This window comes from Aspergillus fischeri, genomic scaffold, assembly GCF_000149645.3.
Source record: "Aspergillus fischeri NRRL 181 1099437636249 genomic scaffold, whole genome shotgun sequence".
Lineage (NCBI taxonomy): Eukaryota > Fungi > Ascomycota > Eurotiomycetes > Eurotiales > Aspergillaceae > Aspergillus > Aspergillus fischeri.
The window spans coordinates 2,021,586-2,043,037 of NW_001509770.1; the positions used below are offsets into that span (position 1 = coordinate 2,021,586).

The 21,452-nt window shown below is 48.5% G+C and overlaps 6 protein-coding genes across 6 annotated transcripts, besides 1 other annotated feature; all 6 read right to left on the reverse strand.

Moving 5' to 3' along the window:
• Positions 1-233: 233 nt before the first annotated feature.
• NFIA_014390 (uncharacterized protein) lies at positions 234-981 on the reverse strand (the record flags this gene model as incomplete). The annotated part of the gene is made up of 2 exons (XM_001264644.1): positions 234-350; positions 412-981. 2 exons carry the CDS (start codon positions 979-981, stop codon positions 234-236), a joined length of 687 nt encoding a protein of 228 aa, XP_001264645.1.
• A 1,039-nt stretch (positions 982-2,020) lies between these two features.
• hmg2 (HMG-CoA reductase) lies at positions 2,021-5,417 on the reverse strand (the record flags this gene model as incomplete). Its single annotated transcript, XM_001264645.1, has 5 exons — positions 2,021-2,303; positions 2,353-3,259; positions 3,287-4,619; positions 4,684-5,019; positions 5,085-5,417. 5 exons carry the CDS (start codon positions 5,415-5,417, stop codon positions 2,021-2,023), a joined length of 3,192 nt encoding a protein of 1,063 aa, XP_001264646.1.
• Positions 5,418-8,948: 3,531 nt separating this feature from the next.
• NFIA_014410 (putative GPI anchored protein) lies at positions 8,949-9,450 on the reverse strand (the record flags this gene model as incomplete). Its single annotated transcript, XM_001264646.1, has 2 exons — positions 8,949-9,326; positions 9,385-9,450. The coding sequence occupies 2 exons, from the start codon at positions 9,448-9,450 to the stop codon at positions 8,949-8,951; spliced, it is 444 nt and encodes a 147-aa protein (XP_001264647.1).
• Positions 9,234-9,282: a microsatellite.
• A 6,685-nt stretch (positions 9,451-16,135) lies between the features above and the next one.
• NFIA_014420 (uncharacterized protein) lies at positions 16,136-16,740 on the reverse strand (the record flags this gene model as incomplete). Its single annotated transcript, XM_001264647.1, has 3 exons — positions 16,136-16,400; positions 16,462-16,487; positions 16,537-16,740. The coding sequence occupies 3 exons, from the start codon at positions 16,738-16,740 to the stop codon at positions 16,136-16,138; spliced, it is 495 nt and encodes a 164-aa protein (XP_001264648.1).
• A 1,388-nt stretch (positions 16,741-18,128) lies between these two features.
• On the reverse strand, positions 18,129-18,619 carry NFIA_014430 (membrane magnesium transporter family protein; the record flags this gene model as incomplete). Its single annotated transcript, XM_001264648.1, has 3 exons — positions 18,129-18,191; positions 18,246-18,498; positions 18,564-18,619. 3 exons carry the CDS (start codon positions 18,617-18,619, stop codon positions 18,129-18,131), a joined length of 372 nt encoding a protein of 123 aa, XP_001264649.1.
• A 1,511-nt stretch (positions 18,620-20,130) lies between these two features.
• On the reverse strand, positions 20,131-21,241 carry NFIA_014440 (translation elongation factor 1 subunit beta; the record flags this gene model as incomplete). The annotated part of the gene is made up of 4 exons (XM_001264649.1): positions 20,131-20,417; positions 20,476-20,852; positions 21,107-21,146; positions 21,202-21,241. 4 exons carry the CDS (start codon positions 21,239-21,241, stop codon positions 20,131-20,133), a joined length of 744 nt encoding a protein of 247 aa, XP_001264650.1.
• Positions 21,242-21,452: the final 211 nt, after the last annotated feature.

A 21,452-nucleotide genomic window follows, 5' to 3' on the forward strand; every position in this document is an offset into this window, starting at 1 on the left:
TTTACAGCACGTTATACAATTGGCCAACTGGATATAGATTGTTAACATTAGCTGGGAGGGATTAAAGAATATCATTTATATGGCCTCAAAATGCTAGCAAATTAGAGACTAGACAACATTGTAACAGAACAAGGCAAGGGCACATAAAGACATGTTATGGGCAATGTGTCTTCAAAACTAACATTCATCCTGTGATTGCTGAGTTGATATACCATGATTCATGAGCAGGTCCATTATTTCGTGCTACTGTCCTTGATATCTTCATCATCTTTGGAGCTGGGGCCAGAACGAGACGACGGTAAGCTGCTGTAGTGGAACAGCGTAGCCAAGAGGACTGTAATAAGAGAGGCCTAGACAACAGTCAGACAACTCACAACATCGCTCACATCAAACAGAGGAGGAAGGACTTACCAGAGATAGATCCATCCCCTCTGCAACCTCTACCGTCCAGGCAGGCCGCTTGCCAGGCACATAGACCGAGACCACATCCGCAAGCTTAGCGATCATCACCAAGGTCCCCTTGTAGTAGACATGTGTCTTCGTCTTCCAGACACTCTGCCCGCGGACCTCCAAGACCGTCTCCTCCCCGTCAGCAGCCGCATTTTTAAAGTAGACGTCGAATTTATCTTTAAAAGCGCTCCACTTCGTGGCGATCGTCGCGATGGGTTCAGAGCCACGCTCGTCGCCGGGAAGGGTGACGAACCACGCCACGCCGGCTTTTTTGCGCTGCAGCGTAAACAGTGGGAGGCCTGAGGTGTCGCTGAAGTGTCGTTTGTTACTCAACGAGCCGAAATCACCTTTCACGGAGAAGAGCTTCGTTCCGAGCGGAGAGTCGCCCGTGGGATAGGTGGAGATTGTGAAGTCGCCGCCGGACAAGCTTTGGCTGTGTTGTTTGACGCGGAGGGCCACGGGGTCTGTAGCGACGTATTTGGCATTGAGCGCAAGAGGCAGTTTGAGTGGGAGTAGTTTTGGTGATGCCATGCTTTCTGAATGAGCAGACACGTTACCAGGTCAACTGTCTCTAAAGAAATAAGTACGGTAGTCTTAGCGGATATCAATACGATTCATGGAGTTGGGAGGGGAGGGTGGCAGTCTAAACAAATGGTGGGTATATATTGTTTCTATAATATCCATCCCTGATAATAACTAGTGGGGATATGCAGTTAGTGGGACAATCCAACATCCTTGATCTATGTAAGTGGTAAGACATGTCCGGAAGATAGCGCGAGCGAGAGAAGCCAGTTAGTTGATGGCACTGAGGGTGCTACTTGTCTTGGCCAGTGGGGTTCGGGCTGCCAAGGGGAAACCTGGGAGTTGGAGGAGATTCTTACTCCAGTGGCTGGATAGCCTGGTGATTAAGTTCGCCTTTTTCCTCTTTTTTCCCCTGCGAGGCTCAGCCATTCCACGTCGCCCTTTTGGGCCCAAAATGTCAGGAGAAACGCTGGGAAAAGAGGCCGATTACGGCCGTCTACCATTCGACCTTTTTAGTTTAGTTGGTTTCCAAGTTTACTTGTTGCATCCATCCAGTTCTGTTCTAGTCTGATCTCTGTACACAGGAGCGTTGGGATCACGATGCCGCGGAAGACAGTCAGAACAGTGGGAGCGACTCGCCTGGGAATGGCACAAGCTGACGCTAATCGAACGCTGGATATGTCCTTCCTTTCCCGCTGGATCAAAATACAGAAAGGCTGACTGCCCATCCCAGCCGTATCAGCTCCGTGCTGAATTCGAGTCCACTCCGCCGTACTCTCCGCCTGAAATCAGCGAGGAGGTTAGACGCGTGTTGGCCACACCCCAGACAGTACATGAGCGTAATGTCAGTGTGGTCAGCAGTCACGGCTGGCAGACCGTCTGGCTGCGGACATGCTACGACCCGGATCTCGCGAGCAAATACGAAGAGATGAAATGGAGATCTGAAGTGCCTGGATGGGGCGGCCCAGAGGACAAGGTCATGGACGACCCCGCCCGCTATAATTTTGACGACGGCAGCGAGGACTCATGTGTATGGGGTTACAAGTACTCATCCAGTCTTCGCCGCCGCTTTACTGCGATTATGTGCCATGTGAGCACTGACTAAGTGGCCCGCCGCCAGAGCAGCACACGTGCTCAATTCGCCTGCCAGCACGGTGGCAGCGACAATGCGGGCCAGCTGGCGGGCATTATCTCCAGGATTGGTGGCATGTGCACCTCGAACACCCAGCAGATCGAGCATGGCGGCTTGCGCTTCAAGGATGGTTCCGCCGCCGATTGTTCCAACTTCGATGCACGGCATTGATACTGAGATGTGCAGGTTATTGTTGACACTAGGTAAATGATCAGCCCAGGCCAGGATCGAGTGCAATGATCTCTTACTTCTTCATAATGGTGATGCAGCTGCTGCTTTCGACATTCTGCGCTGGGTCTTGGCCCGTAGCTAGAAAAACTGCCGCGACCAGGTTGGATGCATGGGCATTGAAGCCGCCAATAGAGCCAGCCATGGCGCTGCCGACCAGGTTCTTAGCAGTGTTGAGTTCAACAAGTGCATCCACGTCTGTCTTGAGCACGGAGCGCACCGCATCCCCTGGGATCAAAGCCTCAGCGACTACTGACTTGCCCCGTCCATCGATCCAGTTGATCGCGGCTGATTTCTTGTCAACGCAGTAGTTGCCTGTCACCGAAATAGTTGACATGTCTGAAAACCCATGCTCCTTCATGACTTCAAGGGCTTTTTCAACTCCTTTCGAAATCATGTTCATCCCCATTGCGTCCCCAGTCGTCGATTTGAATCGGACATAGAGGTAGGTGCCAGCCTGCGCTGATTTCAAGCCCTGCAGGCGGGCAAATCGACTGGTGGAGTTGAATGCCGTGGTCAGTATCTTCTTTCCTTTGTCTGAATCAATCCATTGCTTGGCTTCTGCTGCGCGAGATAGGGATGAGAATGCAAGGCATGGCCCTCGGGTCATGCCGTCGGCATTGATGACGGTCACAGCACCGCCCCCAGCATTAATTGCTTTGCAGCCCCGACTCGCGCTGGCAACTAGTACTCCCTCAGTAGTTGCCATTGGAATGAAATAGTTCCGACCATCTATTACCAAGGGTCCAGCCACACCTACTGGCAATGGCAGATATCCAATGACATTCTCACAGCAGGCCCCATGGACTAGGGTATAGTCATAGTTCTCAAAGGGAGCTTTTGAATACTCTAGGTCACTTGCCACATCAAGAGTGGACGGTGTACGAGACACCACTGCGCGGCGGATCTTGACAGCTCGGGTAAAGGCTTCCAAGCGGCTCATCATCGGATGGCGTTCCATCGTCTTCTCCAGGGCATGACCGGGAATTTTGCCGCGGAGGCATAGATTGATTATCTCCTCATCTTCCAATAGCGATTCTCGTCCTTCTTGTAGCATTGCATCTACTTGTTCGCTTTTCCGCGAGTCTGTCAGCTCGCTAGGTCCTGACATGGTCTTTTCAGGCTCATTGGAAGAGTCTTTTGACTGGCTCACGGTTGCAGAAGAGCTGTCTGGAATCACCTCGCGCTCGCGTAGATTCCAGCGAGCTGCCTTCATTAAATAACTGTTCAGTACCAGGCTTAGGAAGAGGGCAGCGATCACCCATTTGCTGATGACTGGATCTTCTAGCCATGCCAGCACGCCCCCAAGAGTGCGGCCGCGTAGTGTATCGCAGAGTGGGCCAGCCAAGTTATCCCGACAATGCTCAGTCTGCGACTGCAGGACGTATTTGATCGGCGGCAACACTGTAACGCGCGTTTCAATGTTACTTGCACGGGAAGCCACGTAGATATCCTCCAGACCGTTGCGTGCGACTCGATAAGGGTTGATTGGGGCAGGCATCAGAATGTTGGAAAGGCTCGACAGGTACGGCATCCAGTCAAGAACCCTGACGTTGCCGTAAGACAGGGACGACAGCTGAAGCACATTGAAAAGCACGAAGCCGCCAACCATGAGAAATTTGAACCGAGATACATTTGCGGCCTTGACCTTGCAGCCAAAGACACGGGAGTCAAAATCCTGGTTACCAGTGGTCATGCCATCGTCTTCCAGAGCCCTATGCGGCTTGACATGCTTCCTGATGCGCGTGACTTCCAGTTTCACACAGAGCACACTGATGTAGAAGGTAAATAGGAGCAAGCTGTCAAAGAGGAGGATCCACGCCGCAAGAAAGCAGAACTGAGGCAGAGCCCCTTGCACCCTCGAGGCTGCGCCTGCCGCCAGGAAAGCAATTTCAATAGCGTAGTCACGCACGATACGCCATCCCTCGCGCTTGATGGCCACTTCAATGGCATCGGGTATGGACCGCCGGGCCATAGGTTTTGCAGAAAGGTGGGACTCGGTCGCAGCATGCAGTACGGCTCTCGTTAAACGGATGGGTTTCTCAAATCCCACGATGATTACCAGAATTGGCAGGCATTCAGAAAGAATGATCATGGAGGTAGATACACCACTGCTAGCAGTGACCTTTAGTCCGAAGAACAAGGAGAAGAAACCAGAGAGGAGCACCGAAAAGGCCAACCAGAAACGGGACCCGAGTCGGCGCATTGACATAAAGAGTGACAGGAAAGTAAGGTACATCGCCAGGTATGCCAACAACATGATGATGATATCGACAATTTGCGCATGCTGACTTTGTTAGCGGCCTATGAACGGACATGTTCAGTTCTAGACGGATGTAAAGCAGGCATACCTTGATCAAATCGACAAACGAAGCCAAAAAGTCTATCAGCCAGAGCCTGAGCTTCGGACCAGAATTGCCTTTTCCAGCGTTTTTCAGGGTCCACGAGGGCTCACCCTGCGGCTTCGGGAAGTTCTGAGTTTTGCGCAGAACTTCCTCCAGGTGATTATAAGGCACAGAAAGAGTGATTGAAGTTTCGCTCAAGGTAGAGGATAAGACACTAGGTGTTCGAGAGACGAGTTGTGCAGCGGCCAAGTCCGAAATAACACTCTCCTGGACGGCAGAAATTCCTGGGTCGTTTTCGGAGGTGGGAAACACGAGCGTGATCAAAGCCAAATGCGATGCAACCTAGCTTGCCAGAAAGACGAAGTCAGTACATTGCTCATTGGGTCCAAGAAGAAAAGAGGTCTGACCTCTTGGTCGCTCATCGACTCATCGTCAGTCTCCCATCGCCAGGCGGTCGCCTTTCCGAGGCGAAGGCTACGGCTCCCCTGAAGAAAGTCTGTAACATCAAACTGGTTGAGGTGACTCTTCGAAGGCCGTGCAAGATTGGCATTGTATAAACTCCCTTCCAGCAGACTCGTGTATATCATGGTGGCTAGCAGAGCGGTAATGACCAAGGTGTAGATCGGTTGCTTACACGCCTGTCTAGCCACTGTGCCTAGCACACTCGTGCCATGTCGGTGTAGCCAGCCAGGAGTATCAGAGTCCTTTGTGTTTGTAGGAGCCATGGCCGGTGTGCCCATGGGAAATCAAATTCAGCGATGAGGATGTTGCGGGTGAGACTATTGAGAATCCGTAATCAGCACTGCAGTCGACTCGATTAGGATATCTTTTCAACGATGAGGAAGTGATTGAGAGTCTCTGTGACTTACCAGTTTCCTTCTCTGGTTGCGATGAGAGAGAAAAATAGGGGAGTACTCATCCCATAGCTCTTTGACGGCACTGACGACCCCTGCTAGCCCCAAAACACGACCCGTCCATTGTTCTTCCGGGTTGTCTATTAACTATTCTACCTCTCAAACAAAGAAGTAATATAGGTATGTGGAGTATACCGGTTTATCTCTGTGACCTCCAGCCTCCAATGACGAACCATTCTTAAACTCACCAGTACCTATACAGTGGAGAATGGAGAGCCATTAGTTGGGGGAAGGAGGCTTAGCAACCTTAGGTCCTATCAGGTACAGACTACCCCGAAGGCAACAACATTATCTATATCCCTGGATACTGACACCTTAATTCACCTAGTTAACGTTTTACCATGATGGACTTTTTTGGTGTCAGTACTGATGATTGCTGAACAATAACATCAGTAACCCACGCGTAGGTAGAATTAGGGTTCAGTGTACTTATCAAACAGTAACCATTTCCATTTGGCCTGCATAAGCGTACTTGGTACTTGGTATGGAGCTTGTGGAGCCAAGTTGTCTTGTCAAGGGGCGAATGACTCGCCAAGAGAGCTTGGGAGGACATCTCTGTTGATGTACGAGATCAGCAATGGAAGATAGACGGTCAACGCTTTTATCTGTGGTACAAGAGAACCCTAGAATTCTGCAGATCTAGCCCATAGCATCTTATCTAAAGATGCTGCAACACTCCATAGTTTACACAGAATAGTACAGACTACTTTATGTACAGGGGAGACAAATTTGAAGAGATACAAGACCCTGTCAGTTGACCTTATATCCTGGGTTGAAGCTGAGGAGTTCTCTTAATTAAAAACAACGCTGCTTCATCTTTGCTTTGCATTTTACTTCACCTATAGCTCTACCCGGTTATACAAAGGATGCAGTTTTTACAACTGAGGCAAGCAATGCCCTCCGGCGCCTTAAAGCTGGTTTTGCAAGCTCACCAAGACGGCTACGAACACCCTCGACCTCACCACAATAGAGGACTGGGATATCCTAGGAAAATTTCGAGATCCGGTCATTCAAATACTTCGGTCGTTGAGTGCCAACAGCACGACTCATCCTGGTTTATTTAAGCCTGAGTCCTCCCCTCCCATTTTCCTTCTATTTTACCATTTCTTTACCTAAGATTATAGCCATCACTCATACTTTTGTACTAGCACATCGACCTATTCCTCTACCTGAGGACATTACCAAGTTTCGGAATTTTGTCCTTGTCCTCAAGGCGTGCTTTTCCTGCATGTTCTGGTCGATGCTCTCTAAGGAGAAAATGTACGGATTTCCTGAGTGCCTATGGTCGCCATCATCCTTTGAATGGGGGTGGGTAATGTTCTCATAACCCCCTCATGGAGGGAACTCGAGATAACAACGGCTATACACCAGAATAACTCGTCCAGATTGCGGCAGAACCAGAGAGAAAGATCGGTTATACCAGTACCACTATCCGCGAGCTTTGCGTGCCATTCCCGCTGCAGAGTTTCGGGCAAGAAATAACCGAAATAATGCCATGCAGAAGGAGTTGACACGAGCCAGACAAAAGGCAGCCGTGTTTTGTTTTGTTCTGCTCTGCCTGCAGATGCTTCACGTCCGAGCCACGCTTTCTGCGGCTGTACAAAGATTTCTAAAGCAAACTGGCAATTTCTTACCTTCTATGCAAACCACTTGAAGAACAATAATCAGTTGGTAAAACGCTCATTAAGGTGGCCAAGTAGTCAGTAAATCTGTTTTCTGGCAGGTCAGTTAGACCTGGACTGTGTACGTCGCTGAGGTATGCCTGTTTCAATGTGGATTACCGATATCAATGGGTGCATCCACCAGGACGGCGGTAGCTCGAGTTCGTATGCCAGTCTGCCGACCCTGCATTTGATGCGAAACAGTCCTTGTTTGACAGAGCAGAGTTTTGAGGATCGGGGCAGAGTATACCCCGTGCCAATACCCGGCAAACTTTTAAGACCAGTCCCTAAATCAACGGGTTTGTGCTTGTCGTCACAAGCATTGCAGAACCAGAACCAGAACCTGCCTTACTCCCTGGACATACGCAGACGGCGCACGAAACATGAACAATAAAACTACCTGGAGAATCATTAAAGCACTTATGCAGGACACACCCGATACACCCTCATATACAAGACTTTCTCATGTCCAGGTATTTAACACATAACGCAGGACATAACCCAAGTCAATTAATATAAGGAACAGCCTCTTGACTTCAGTTCGAGGGGTCAAAGGCCTACTGTTCATATTCACAGGGGAACAAAGCTCTATTACATCATTTCCAGGGAATACTACATACATACAGTTCCCCCTGCAAACCACTGAAGGGATAGCTTATTAGCACCTAGACGAACGGGGTATGGCGCAACGAAGGGAAGACCCCACTATCCTTTAAACAGGTTAAAGTCCCTACAATAGCACGGACCAAGAAGGCCTTGTCATTGATTCAGAGGACAACAAGGGAATAGAGTTCAAGACCACTCCCATAATACCTAACTGGGACGTTCGTATGGCAAATCTCTCAATCGTCCACCTCTGGGACAAGGACGCGACAGTTGCTACTGGGCCTGAGTGTCCCGGAATATATAGCTCAAGGATGGGATATGGTCCAGTGTGACGGGAGCCAGTAAAGCGAAGCCATAAAGTGCTACTATACCAGTTTTCCAAGTCTCTCCTAGAGGGCATGGCATGGGAACAAACGAAGAAAGAGTTGTCGGCACCAGACATGACGGTGATGGTAATCGGAGGAACATGGGCCTGGGATGGGAGAGGGAATTGGAGATTCTTCAGACAGCAAGTCGACTACGAGTCGGACACTGATGATAGTCGAGCAAGTCCTGTATACCAATTAGAGAACGTCCTAACCATATGCTAGAACTTCACTATTGGTTAATCCGCTCAACGAATAGATTGTGTTCCAGTGGCAGATATTTGGGTTATCATGATGCGGACATGAATACTAAGTACTGTATATGTTGCCTGGTCTAGCAGTTGTTTAATGTACTAGGGTCCGGTCTGCTTTGGGCGAGTTATGATTCGGTAATGATAACAGCAATCTCTATGCGATTTATATCCTATTCTACGTGTTTGTCTATCGAGTCATATGTAGTTTGCGGGTGCAAATCAAGATCAAATATTAGTATTAATTCAACTAGAAGATAATCTTTATGTGCGCCGCCTGATGCATTTCGACAAGCGGTAAAAGCAATCCATGATGACAATTCCATCGACTTAACCACGTAAAGAATAGACGTGCCCCATTTGCGTTTCATAAAAGGTGCATTGCTCTATTTAACGACTGGCCACACTAGGATCGGACTCGCGCGAGAAAGGAGAGGGTATTCAGCAAAAGCAGCGGACCAACGGTAGAACTGTTTACAGGAAGGCAGCCAGGGCGGCACCAGCCATGACGGACAGGCCGAGAGAGCCGGTCGCCATGGGCATGGCAGCGTTGGAGGTGGAGCTGCTGGAGCTGGACCTGGTAGAGGAGGCGCTGGACCTGGTGGTAGAGGTGGACTCGGTTGTGGTCTCGGTGGCAGTTGCGGTCGAGGCGGTCTTGGTAGAGCTCTGGACGCCGCTGCTAGAAGGGACGGTGGAGAAGGAAGAGGGAAGGCCGCTGGATCCAATGACGGTAGGAGCAGTTGGGATCACGGGCTGCGAGGTGGTGGAGCTGGTGGAGCTGGTGGTAGTAGTGGTAGCAGCAGTAGCGCTAACCTCAGGACCGACGACAGTGACACCTGTAGTCTGAGCTTCCTGTAGGACGTTAGTATGGTCCGAAGCGCAAGTTCAAATGGAAGAGATCGTCACATACCACAGGGCCAGAAGACTGAGCGGCGGCAAGGGCCGACAGGGCAAGGAGGACGATGGAAGAACGCATCTTGGAGTGGCTGTCTGATAGATGACTCGAAGCGAGCGTACTTGATCGAAGATTGTAGCTGGTACGTTTGTGTAGGTAACGAGCGTGGTAGATGGGAACTTGAGTTTCAGGTACAAGACCAGACTCAGATACCTCAGGTGCGCAGGATCATTTAAATAGACACATCAGACCAGGCTGCCAGGCAAGCCATGCAGGAGGGATCACAACAATAGAAACAATTAGCCACAGCCAGTCACCATCGGCCATCAGCCCTGTCTGAGATTCACAGACTCATAGTAATATTAATGGCCACAGGATGGATAGGACCCACCCGACTAGGAGGGCCACTGCATCTCGATCCGCTTCTGGCATCTTCTCGACCAGTCAGTAGGCCCGTAGGGCGCGGGAAGGAGAGACACCACCTAAGCTCGCTCGAGAGCCTAGACTAAGCCCTGCATTGCGACATACGTAGCTCCGAATAAGAGGTGAATCCCTGTGGTCAAGACTTTAATGGGATGAAAAAAGGACGGAGTGGCTGTAAAAGATTGCGTATGCTGCTGCTATCTTTGGCACTGCTGGCGGCCATCAACCAATAAGACTGCAACGCTGCAGATCCCTGAATGAGACAGGTCTTTGTTAACTCGGACTGTCTGACTCTGATTATTATTCATTCATTGTGATTATCATTTCCTTATTGTGTTGGCTTGTCCCTTGCTCGAATATTTATCACATTGTCCTCTAATTATCTACCTCCATGGATGATTTGTGTTCAGATCTTAATATTATTTGATCCACAGCACCATCAAGACAAGATCTACCTCACACCGAGTCCTGTCTCTGCAGTACACTCGGCTAAAATCAGGCACAATTCTTAGTATCTCATATCATGAAATTGTTGTTTGTTGATGCAGTTGTCCGCAGCCGAGGGACGGAAAGCCGAACAAGAATAGTAACACAAAACGCTCTTCGCCGCATCCTGTGCACACGCCCTCAACCGACGCCACAATCGGCTGACTGAACTCTGCAATGGGAGATGCGCAACTGTGCGACATCAGCTGAATAACAGTACCTATTAACTATTATTATTTGCGCACATGAAGACGTTGATAAGTTCACGGTGAGGCTCGTGGCCATCGTCCACGTATGAGTATACGCGGTCTAGCCACCCGTTGACATTGATGTCAGATGCTATGCAAATGGCATCAGATGCTTAGACAGAGTACAGTCTACTGATTTCTCCGAGCAGAAGTGCGGATAACCCTTTTATCTCACAAGAGAAGGAACTGAAGAATCTTCATGTGTGTGTGGGTGTGCGTGTCCAGAGTACGTATGCTGCATCAGCTTGGCAACATTATGCCCAGGTGGAGTCGGTGTCTGCGTGTTAAATTATAATATCAAATCAGAATTCACTTTCAAATAAATCAGTTACTATACTGAGTGAAACTACACAAAAGAGCGACTGGAGTCTCTGTCTTTTTGTTGTTGTCATCTGAGAACTGACAAGCCAAGGTGTTCTTGCCTGCTATAGATCAGCTCATCCAAGGGTAGCTTCAATCAATTAACAATTGATGTTGACTTGGACATCCCCTTGGAACAACTAAAATACAGTGACCATAATAATTACCTGATGCAAGGGAAGTAAAAGGATGGAGCCACTTCCCGACTTTTATGCCACAATCACAGCCCTTGTTCATTTATGATTTGACCCTTCAGACTGAACCTTGAGATCTCAAGTCTATGGAAGAAATCTTCAGTCAAGTCAGGAGATATTACATTTACAGTCCCTTTGTAGCTGTCGCAGAGTGGTATGACAGTAAGACTAGCCGTCTGCTGTACGTTTGTGGGTGAGACTAGTTTAGGCTATTTCTGGGGTAGATTTCTATCACCCCACCATAAACAAATGAAATTAGAGAGGTACTCCATATGGATAGCCAAATACTGGATCATAACAATGACAAAGTTCTATTCTGTAGTAGTTGATATCTATGTGCCTTGAATCAAAGACATTATATCACAGAATCTTCGAAAGTTGTAATTTCCAGCTGCGGGGCTAAATTCTGCCAATCGCCTAATCTGGAACATTCTTGCCGGACAGCAGGTTTCAGCCTTTGTCTGCAACGGTGACGACGGGATATTTCCCTTATCCCTTTCTTGGTGTGCAAGGTCTGGACTCTTGCCACTCCATTGGCCATGTTTCCACTCACTTCGATGGCCTGGAACCAGGTCTCTGGATTGTGGACTTTGCCCATCCCATGTGCGCCCCGCGTGGTTCCAAATATGTTGAAATGTCGATGCAGTCCTACTTCTCAATTTTGTTTGATGCTTATACACGAAGGAAAGCTATGGTTACTGATAGAGCATCTCTGCATTGCTTCAGCTGGATCATGATGCGCGGACAATTTCTTGCTCAGACACCAATGGCCACTTCTCCCTCGTCACTGTGGGCTCATGTACTCGAGCGCTATCAGAATGGTCGAATCTCGTGGCACATCCTATCCATAGTCCCAGACACTCGTTGTGAATTTGCCAGGGTCCCTATATGAAGGTGGTTTGAGTCTCCAGTAGCGCGGATCTTTCCGCCATTGCAGCTTCAGCAGCTCCCTTACCCAGCGTCTTGAACCGAAATCATCCCAGCAGCGCTATAAACACTGTGGTTCGGATACTCTAGTCTAAGCATGTGCTTGGAAGCAAAATAGGTCAACTGCCGCAGTCTATCTGGCAACCATTGGAAGGTCCATGTGCCAGGTGTTATCCCAAGGCTGTTGAAAGAACCAGCGACTTCAGTATTGGATAGCCTCTGCACGGCCTGGTTCCAACGAAGACGTACTCAACAGGGCAGTTCGAGTGTTTACTTTGTTTACTTGTCAGGCTCATGCAAATACTACTTCCACTTATCGTATCCTGAGCCAGTGAGGTAACCATGGGATAGACAGTCGAGTGCTAGCATGTGGAAAGAAACATGATCCTAGTGGTCTCTCATTCATTATCCTATTATTTATATATAGATATAGGGAGATTATGTAGAAGCAAGTCTATCCTCTGACTTTTCCTTAGCTGAACTATGATAATGATAAGAAGGCTTGTGAACTATTAATAATTCCGTAAGACCTTCACACGACAGAGCAGAAATGATGTTATCCCCATGAGTAAAATGTCATTCACTTTAGATCGACAACCAGAGAGTAGTGAATACACATTAACTCATGACTCTTACCGTCCAACATAATAAAAGCACCTAGATATCTGAAACTGCTTCTTCCGCTACTCACTGCTTTACCTGATCTTGCTAACCGCCATCCTTCAGTCTGCGAAATCCCTCGAGCTTATGCCTGGGGATCCTGCATATGTGGCGTGAACGGCTGCTCTTCGATTCTTCACCACTGCAGTTAAGCTGTACAGAGACTATTAGTGGCCATGGACCTAAAGATAAGGGCTTGGCTGTTTTTATGATTTCCGCTGTTCTCATCGGTGGTTTTATATTCTGGTGTGCTGGGCAAAACCAGTTCTGGATTTCCAGAAATTTCGCAGTTAAGACAGTGTATAACAATCGTTCGTCTCTAACTCCTTGGGATAAATGGAACGACAATAACCGAATTTGCTCCTAGATATCTATGTCAATCTTGCTGTACAAGCAAAACTTCATCGGGATCTCGCCGAGAAAACACACCACCACCTGATCGTCAATAGCCAGACCCAGCTCTTGAATTTCTGGGACAATATGGCCACAGGCCGGCAATCCATAGATGTCGGTGTTAATCAGGCAGACTTCACAGAGCGATTGGAGCATACACTGATGAAGAAAACGTCTTATCACTTTAGGAGATCCATCTGAATTCGTCGCAGGCCAGTCTTTTCCTCTCCTGCGCCGATAATTTTAAGTCGAGGTATCGAACCAATGCCTGGCCCGCTACAGCTTCAGAGCCATACCCGGAAAGTCCATAGGCGGCAGGCGACCTGGAACATTGCACCCCGCAAGAGGACGGATACTGGCCTCGAGATTGATTGTAGGGCTTAGTATCGGCTACTGATGCCAGGGAGGAGCAAGGGCTCGTATATCAAAGCGTCATCGTGGCGTCTGCTCTCTTCGGTATGTCAGCAGGCATTATACGATGGATACGCCATTGCCCACGATGCGTTGCTGGTATATTGCCCTATACATCGCAGCGTGTTTGAACGAAATTGGGATAAGAAGGTCATGCAAACTGGGATGAAGGTGGTCTCTCTAACAGATGACGACGTCCTTGAGAAATAGAGACCGCTTGGTACGGTCAATGAGACAACCTAGAATCTTGCGTCGTGGCGCCTGGCTACAAAAGAAGGCATTGCCAACTACGTTTGTGGAAACCGTGGGTCGAAGTATTCTTTCAGGCTCGGCGCCCACCGACAGGGCCGAGTACATACAATTAAGAGTCAAGCTCTGATGACTCCACGGGACTAAATGAGACGCCCTTGTCACATCAATCCACGCAATCGGATCTCCTTCTCGCATAAAAAAGGTCCGAAATTGTACCATACACCAGCCGATGAGGTGACAGTGAATGTCAATCTTGTCCTGTTGATACAAGAACTGATCTCTGTGGTGGGAGCCTCTTCCACTGAGTGCGTCATTGATCGCATCAGATTCACGCCTACATTCACTGGCACTTCATACACAACGATGACCGACAGGCTCATGAGATCCAGATCTGAAAAGGAGGTTCGGGCACTTCTGGAAGTCAGGCTTCTAACTGGGATTCTCAGGTTGACCGGGAAGTCCCTTTACCCTCTCGTGTTGATCTTTGCTGACTAGTATAGCTCGATCATCAGAACTGAAGGTCTGGCCTATCTCGACGGATATTAGGATACGGGTTGAAACTCCACGGTTTGCCTGCGATTCCTGATAACACCTACGATCCCACAGAGATTCTCAACTGGTACACCGGACTATTTGGTCTAGATGAGGGCTAGGGTCCCGTACCGCTCCGGGCAAATCAGCTGCTGTGGTTACTTTAATGACAGCATTCAAAACATTGAATGCTGTCGGGCTCTGCATCAATTGCCATGGCTTGTACAATGATGCAATAGACCCATTGTCTTTTTGTCCCTGTCCGTTCTTGGACTTTTCTATCCGCTTCGAACTCAGAGACAGAATCCGCTGTCAAGAAGAGCAGAACTAAGGCAATCACTCCTAGAGACGGGTGCCATTGGCACAAGCATACATCTAATATTGTTAAAATCAGGGCAAGGTAACAGACGTCTCACAAGGGCGCCAGTATACTACGGTATATCTGGATGATATTCGATTCAACAAGCACGTTAAGGCCCAAAGCAATGGCACGGTGCCCCACTATTCATAGAACAATCAGTGCTCTTGAAGCCCTCGGATAGGGCATGTTCCCCAAGAAATGATCTCGAAGCTTACGATCTTTCGTGATCCATATTACTTGGATGATGAGGAGGAAACTGAAAAAAGATATCAGTTGGAACGTCCGAGCAAGGACGACTACCCGGACTCTGAGAACTTGTATATCATCACACAGATTAACCAGCTTAGAAAAACACACGAGGTATGTTACTCAGTGTACCACTCCATGATTCCACCACAATCAACTGACAATCTGGAAGGGCTAATAGATTCATATCATCAATTCATAGTCTCGGTCATGCAGGACTGGTTACGTCTAAATCGTGGCCAATGCGTCTAAGGATGATTGACACTATTGCCGATGCTAAGACTTGCTCCACGTCCTACGCAGGGATAAAGGCTATGTTGCAGGCGTAGCAGTGCAGCACGGATAGTTGTTACTGCGGAGAGTTGACAGCTAAACATACCACTCGCCTCCACGAGCTTCAGAAATCATTTCCCTTGGTGTTGGACAAAATATAACTCCAGAGACTCTAGGTAGCCAGAAAGATGAAGACTCTGTTGTTCCTGTGTCCGTCTTCTTTACCTAGATGCGGCAATTTGTACTATGAAGGTTCTCAGTAGCGTAGCGCCGCTTCAGCAGCCTTATTGGACAGCCCCGAATGAAATCCCTTGCTTCATGAGTGTGAAGAGCAGTTCTGCGTTAGACATGCTGTTTGTATACGCCCACTGGTTATTCTCTGTGGCTAGTCTCCAAGCCGCACCGTAATGCTCTTTGCTGTCGGGGATGAAGATGGCTCGACATGTTACCACCCTATAAACGCAGGGGAAGTAATCCAAGTCACGCTGATACAGCCCTCTCATGCCTGTCAGCTGGCTGGGCGTATCTGGTGACGGAATGAAAGACAGGCGGCCCCTCTGAATATAGCTAGCCATCAACGCTATTGCTAGCGTCTGTATGTCAATTGCAGAATCGAAGTGTCAATTTTTTCGACCCCAGGGAAGACCTCAACTTATGGCACTAGAGGAACATATTGCAGAAACAAGTATTGAATTCGAAGAATCGCTCCGACTTCGTCCACAGCGTGGCAATTTTGCGGACGGTATCGCTATAAGGTGACTTCAATACCGCTTTTGACATTGACGGTATCAGGCACTAGTCTAGGGCTCGCTGCAATAGGTATAATAGAGAGAAAATAATGAGTGCCAGGAAATAAAAGCACCTCGTCCCAGTAGAGGATACCAATAACGTCTCCGGTGTCAGAACACCGTCTTAAATTGAATCAGTACAGACTCGAAGACATTGTGGTGACGAGGATCGCGGCGAACTAGGTTGGCCTATCTCTCAATGAGTACAGAAGTTCAGTCGTCGATGAGCAAATCACACCATACATAGCGGGAGATTAGCGAGTACAAGGCAAATGTACCACCCTCGCCCTCGTCGTCTGCGTTCAACACAATGCAAACATATTTGGCCGTGACCATGATGGTGAGGGACCAGATAATTAAGGAGACCGCCCCGAGGACGTCTTCACGACTCGGTTCACTGCTGAATGTGGATGAGTAGACATACAGCGGGCTGGTCCCAATATCTCCATAGATGACACCGAGGGATTGGTATGACAGCCTGATCATTATCAGAATTTAACAGCATGTACTAGCATCGAGGTATAGGACTGGTTACACACCAAGCTAGTGTCCATCCGCTGAACACCTGTGGGCCATCAGTATCCTGCAAAAACACATTTTACACCATCACTCACCTGTTTCTTGTGAAAGTCCCTCTCATCATAATCTCCTCCCTCGGTGACAGATGCTAGCTCAACATCCACAATCTTCGGATTGTTAGTGAGCTTACGCTGCAGAGGGTTTTCGTAATGTGTTGGCCGGGACGGGAACACACCGCCGCCAGAGGAAGCAGGGAAGACAGCGTCAGTGTCGTCGCTCGATGCGTCTGCGTTTGCCATGGTAGCTGGATGCTTTTTCTGCGTGTCAACAAAAACGGAAAGGCGTAAAGCTCTTCCTCAGCAGGGGAGCAGGCTACATTTTAAGGCCTCGACACGCGTCCAGGAATCGTCCAACATGCTTGAGTTTTGACTGTAGTCTGGAAGCAAAAGTCCGAACCAGTATGTTAGCTCTGCCATTCTCATCATCGATATAGATAGGGTTTGATTATGTTTGGTTAGGTGAGACGGGTGTGGCAGCTGTAAGAGTTCTGGATAGTGGTGGATATTGGATGCGATAAATCCCGCGCATTCCCACCATACCGTACGGAGCTCAATAACACTTAGAGTTCCGCGATAAAATTACCTGACATCGACTAGCTTCAATTGACAGAGATAAGGCTATTTCAGCAAGTAAGGACAGCCAATGCCATGGGCACACCTGCAAGGGCCACGCGGAGATTAATTGTATGAGGCAATTGTCTCCTCCACACAAATCTCATCCTCATATCTTCTTGATCCCGGCAGTGCCTCATGCTTTTGAACATCATATGACAGTCGGATTCTGTTCCTGATAAAGCACTCGTTCGAATTATTTGGAGTTTCATTTACTCAGCAGTAAGTTGAAAAATAATGGAGGAATCATCCCGCTATTCATCAGTTGAAGTACCATCCGCGGGCTACCACAATCCGCATCTCTGGGTGCAAAGCAGAAGGATATGATGTCCCTTCCTGCTCACGGTGTGATTAAACATAGCATTGCTCTCCAATATTCTACACATGAATGACGTTCTGCTTCCACGGATCAGCCCATACTAATGAGACGGTGCCTGTCTGTGGTACATCTGTGCGAAAACATTATCATAGAAAGGAGAACTTGTCGAAATGTTCTGTTTATGACCCTTAAGCCAGTCCTCGAAATGATGATATCGAATCAAGTCCCCTTTGCAAGCGGCTTGCCACTAGCACATGGCTGCTCGGAGTATAGGTTGTTTAGATCTGACTCGCGACTGACTCTCACGGTCCACTTCTCCAACTTGCCAGCTAGATTAGTGGTGCATCGGCCTTTCATTGATGGCCCCAATAAGCGAAGCGTTCGCCTACTGCATAGACCTTGGCAAGCCATGGAGTGTACTTTCATGTAACGGCCTGTACCTCATTTCATCTCGTCATTGAGATGGTCTTCATAGCATCCTAGACTATCGTCAAAGCCGTAGTGTGTGACCAGTTCTCGAAATGCTTCTGAAGCATACACCGGAAATCATCAGAACCTGATCATCGAGTGCGTTCGGAAATACTAAGGATAGCGCAGAAAACATTCATGATGCTGAGGCAGATGCCGTCATCCATTATAATCGAGGCGATCTATCAATGTACCGTCACATACCCTCATCTCAAGATATTGATTTTCCTCATTTCGCTTCCTCCAAGGCATCATTCCCCCGAACCCATTCAGCGAATTCCTTCCTCTTCGCCTAGGACCGAATCAGCCCAGGTCAAACTGACACCAAAAGGAAAAGTCAACTCACCCTAATATCCCAGAAACCGTATCGCTCCTCCAGCCGCAGATAAGGATTCCTGGCGCCGCCTTCCCTCTCAATCTCCCCAGCCCATTCGCTCCAGCTAATCGGCTTGAGTTTCTCTGTGCCTAGCACGAGGCCCGCGGAGACGATGACGAGGGAGACCAAGGCCTCGATGACGATATCATGGGGAAGAGCGGTGGAGGCCGAGGAAAGGCGCACATTGCTGTACAGGACTGTGTGTTCGTGGGCGGAGTAGCCTCTGCGGATTTAGATTCAGTTGGTTAGTCTTCTGGAGTAGTTGGCGGTACGAAAGATATGACATACGCATGTGCGAGCAGAACGAGCCCAAAGAGTGTGAGTATTCGCGATATGAAGCCCATGGTGGCCGGTTTGGCGGGTTTCTCACGAACAGGTCGGATTTGTGGATAGGTCGGCGGTCAATCAATGCAATCGACAAGTGCGTGTGAAAGATGTAATGCAGATAGTGCCTGTGTAGACTAGGAGTAGACAGCTTCCATGTAAGGTTCCTACCCACTGAGCTACGATGTTGTCGACCAATTGTGCACTAGCTTGTACGGGTGACCGGAGGATCATGATACGCACTTAGGTACCTACAAAATACGGTGTGGTTCTAGTCTTTGGCCGCTCGTACCTAAGCTTGGCAAGACATGCATACATAGTAGATAGTACCAGCAAAATTATTAGGGAGACCTGCCTATTAGTCTTCAAAACAGTGCCTCATAGCCTCAAGTGGCTCGATTTATCATTATCCTAAGAAAAAGCAATTTAGAGCCCCTTTTGATCTCCCCGATCGAATCCGCGTTCGATGCAACTCTCTCCTGCAATTCACCATATCTGCTTGCCGGCCTACCTCCTTTGTTGAGACCGCTAAAATGGAACATAAACCTAAGATGCCTTATCCGATTACCATACGCGTCCAAGCCTTAACTATGATGACCATTGGTGTTGACATCAAGGTGGTCGAGGCAAGCCTTGGTCTATCGCGTCAAACCATTCAATACTGGGTTAAGAAAGCTAGAGAGCGAGGCTACAATCCAGCGGTTGATTTCCGTATTCTGCCGGAATATGTGGAAGATGGCAAACGTTCAGGCCGTCCAAAAAAGACTACTGAATTTACTGAGGGAGCTGTCCTTGAAAAAGTTAGAGAAGATACAAATGGGCAAGAGAAATTTTCCGAAATTTCAACATCTGAAGCTGGTATCTTTTACATTTTTCTGTTTTACACATCCCGAAGCAGAATGGCTCAACGCAGCCAAACAAACGACTAACCCAGGCCTTGCTAATGAGATGAAGCAGGAACGGTTGCTGTTTGCGCTGCCCAAAAGAATTGAACCTTCGAGGACTGCAAGAATGTGATGTTTACGGGTGAAACGTCTGTTTCTCGTTGCAGCAGCGCAGTTCATGTTTGGCGTATGAAGATGATACCAATTATTCCACGGTTGTACAGCGGCGTTAAAAGGAGAGTTGCGATTTCACGGTTTTGGGAGTGTTTTCATATTGAGATGCGAAGCCAGGTGTAAGATATTACTTCTTTTTTCAATCGGCAGCTTGAGGCTATACTACCTAGGTATATGAAAGGCGGTTGGTATGGCGCATCTGAAGCTTCGGATTGGAAGAACTCCTGACCGTATGCCGATCTGAAGTGGAATAAGAACGGCTAGGCCCAATGGGTATCCCTCTATATTCAAGTTTACTGGCAGGTTCTGTGCTACAACAGGAGACGGATGAATGTGGGTATTCTGTGCATTGAATTTGATTTTCATCAAAACGACTGGCGACTGCTCCAGTCGACTTCTAGTTGTTTCATGACACTACAAGTCGCATAAATATTCCATCATCACACCGTTGGTCTTCATAACGGGCATTTCATTTACAGCTTCTGCATAGCGGCCTGTGAGGTAATATCAGCATCTATTGTCTTGCCGTCAGACCAAAGGTTGAAACTTACGACATCGGTGGACTGGACGTGGTCCTCATCCTCCTCAATCCGCTGCTGAAGCTCGTCCAGAGAAACCTTCTCGTCCTCAACGACAAGGTTGATCTGGAGCTTCTTGATACCGAAACCAACAGGAACCCACTTGTAGGCACCCCAGACAAGACCATCCATCTCGATGGCCTTGACATTCTCGAGGAGCTCATCGAGGTTGGTCTCGTCATCTAAACAAGCGCAATTAGTTTCACGTCAGAAATGGGGGCTATCAGCGGTCAAACATACCCCAAGGCTTAACCTCGAGAGTCACAATGGACTTGGCAGCAGGCTTAGCCTTGCCCTCCTTCTTCTTCTTGTACTCAGCAAGGCGAGCCTCACGCTGGGCAACAACCTCAGGGTCCTCCTCTTCCTCGTCACTGCCGAAGAGGTCCATGTCGTCGTCGTCCTCAGCAGCGGGCTTGTCCTTGGGGTTGGTGGGCAGCTCGGTGCTCTCGGGGCCATAGGCAGTGTAGGCCTTGGAGGCATCACCGGGAAGGCTGGAGAACTCAGGCTCGAAAGAAGCAATGTGCTTGTACCAGCGAGCAACGTGAGGGTACTTCTCAGCGTCAGGGGCGCCAGAGAAGGCCTTGAAGGTCACAACATCGGCCTGGGAAGGAGCATCGCTATTTTGACATGTTAGTCAACACGAATCTAGGTATTGCTTCTTTGAGCACAAATTGTGTTGGTCTCAAGAATAGCACGCAGATTCTTCCTCGTAATCAGAAACACGATTTCTCGCAATTGTTGTGTAGTCATCCGGCGGGGTCTTAAGCCGCCTCCTAAACACGGACCAATTTGTTTTCATCATGCAATCGAGGTGAAGCTTGTGCTTGGGGGATACATTTTATGGAGAAAGCCCGAAAGATGTGAGTCTTACCCAACGATGTAGCTCCTGCTAGCCAGGTAGTTGTTGGCAACTGAGGGGCACCATTAGCTACTGACCAGAGGCAAAAGAATAAAAAGAAGACATACGGGTGAGGCCAGCCTCAGAGACGAAGTCGGTGAAACCCATTGTGATATGATATAGAGAATTGAAAAATATGTGTGTGGTGAGAAAAGAAGAGGGGAAAGAAGAAGCAATAAATAGGAGAGGGGTGAGGTGTCCAGTAGAAGAAGTTTTTTTTTTCTCCCAAGGAGGGTCCTGGGCAAAAGCGGGTTAGGTGCGAAAAAAGCCCCTCGATGGGCCCTACACGTGATCTGGGAGGTGACGGAGCTTGGTCGGT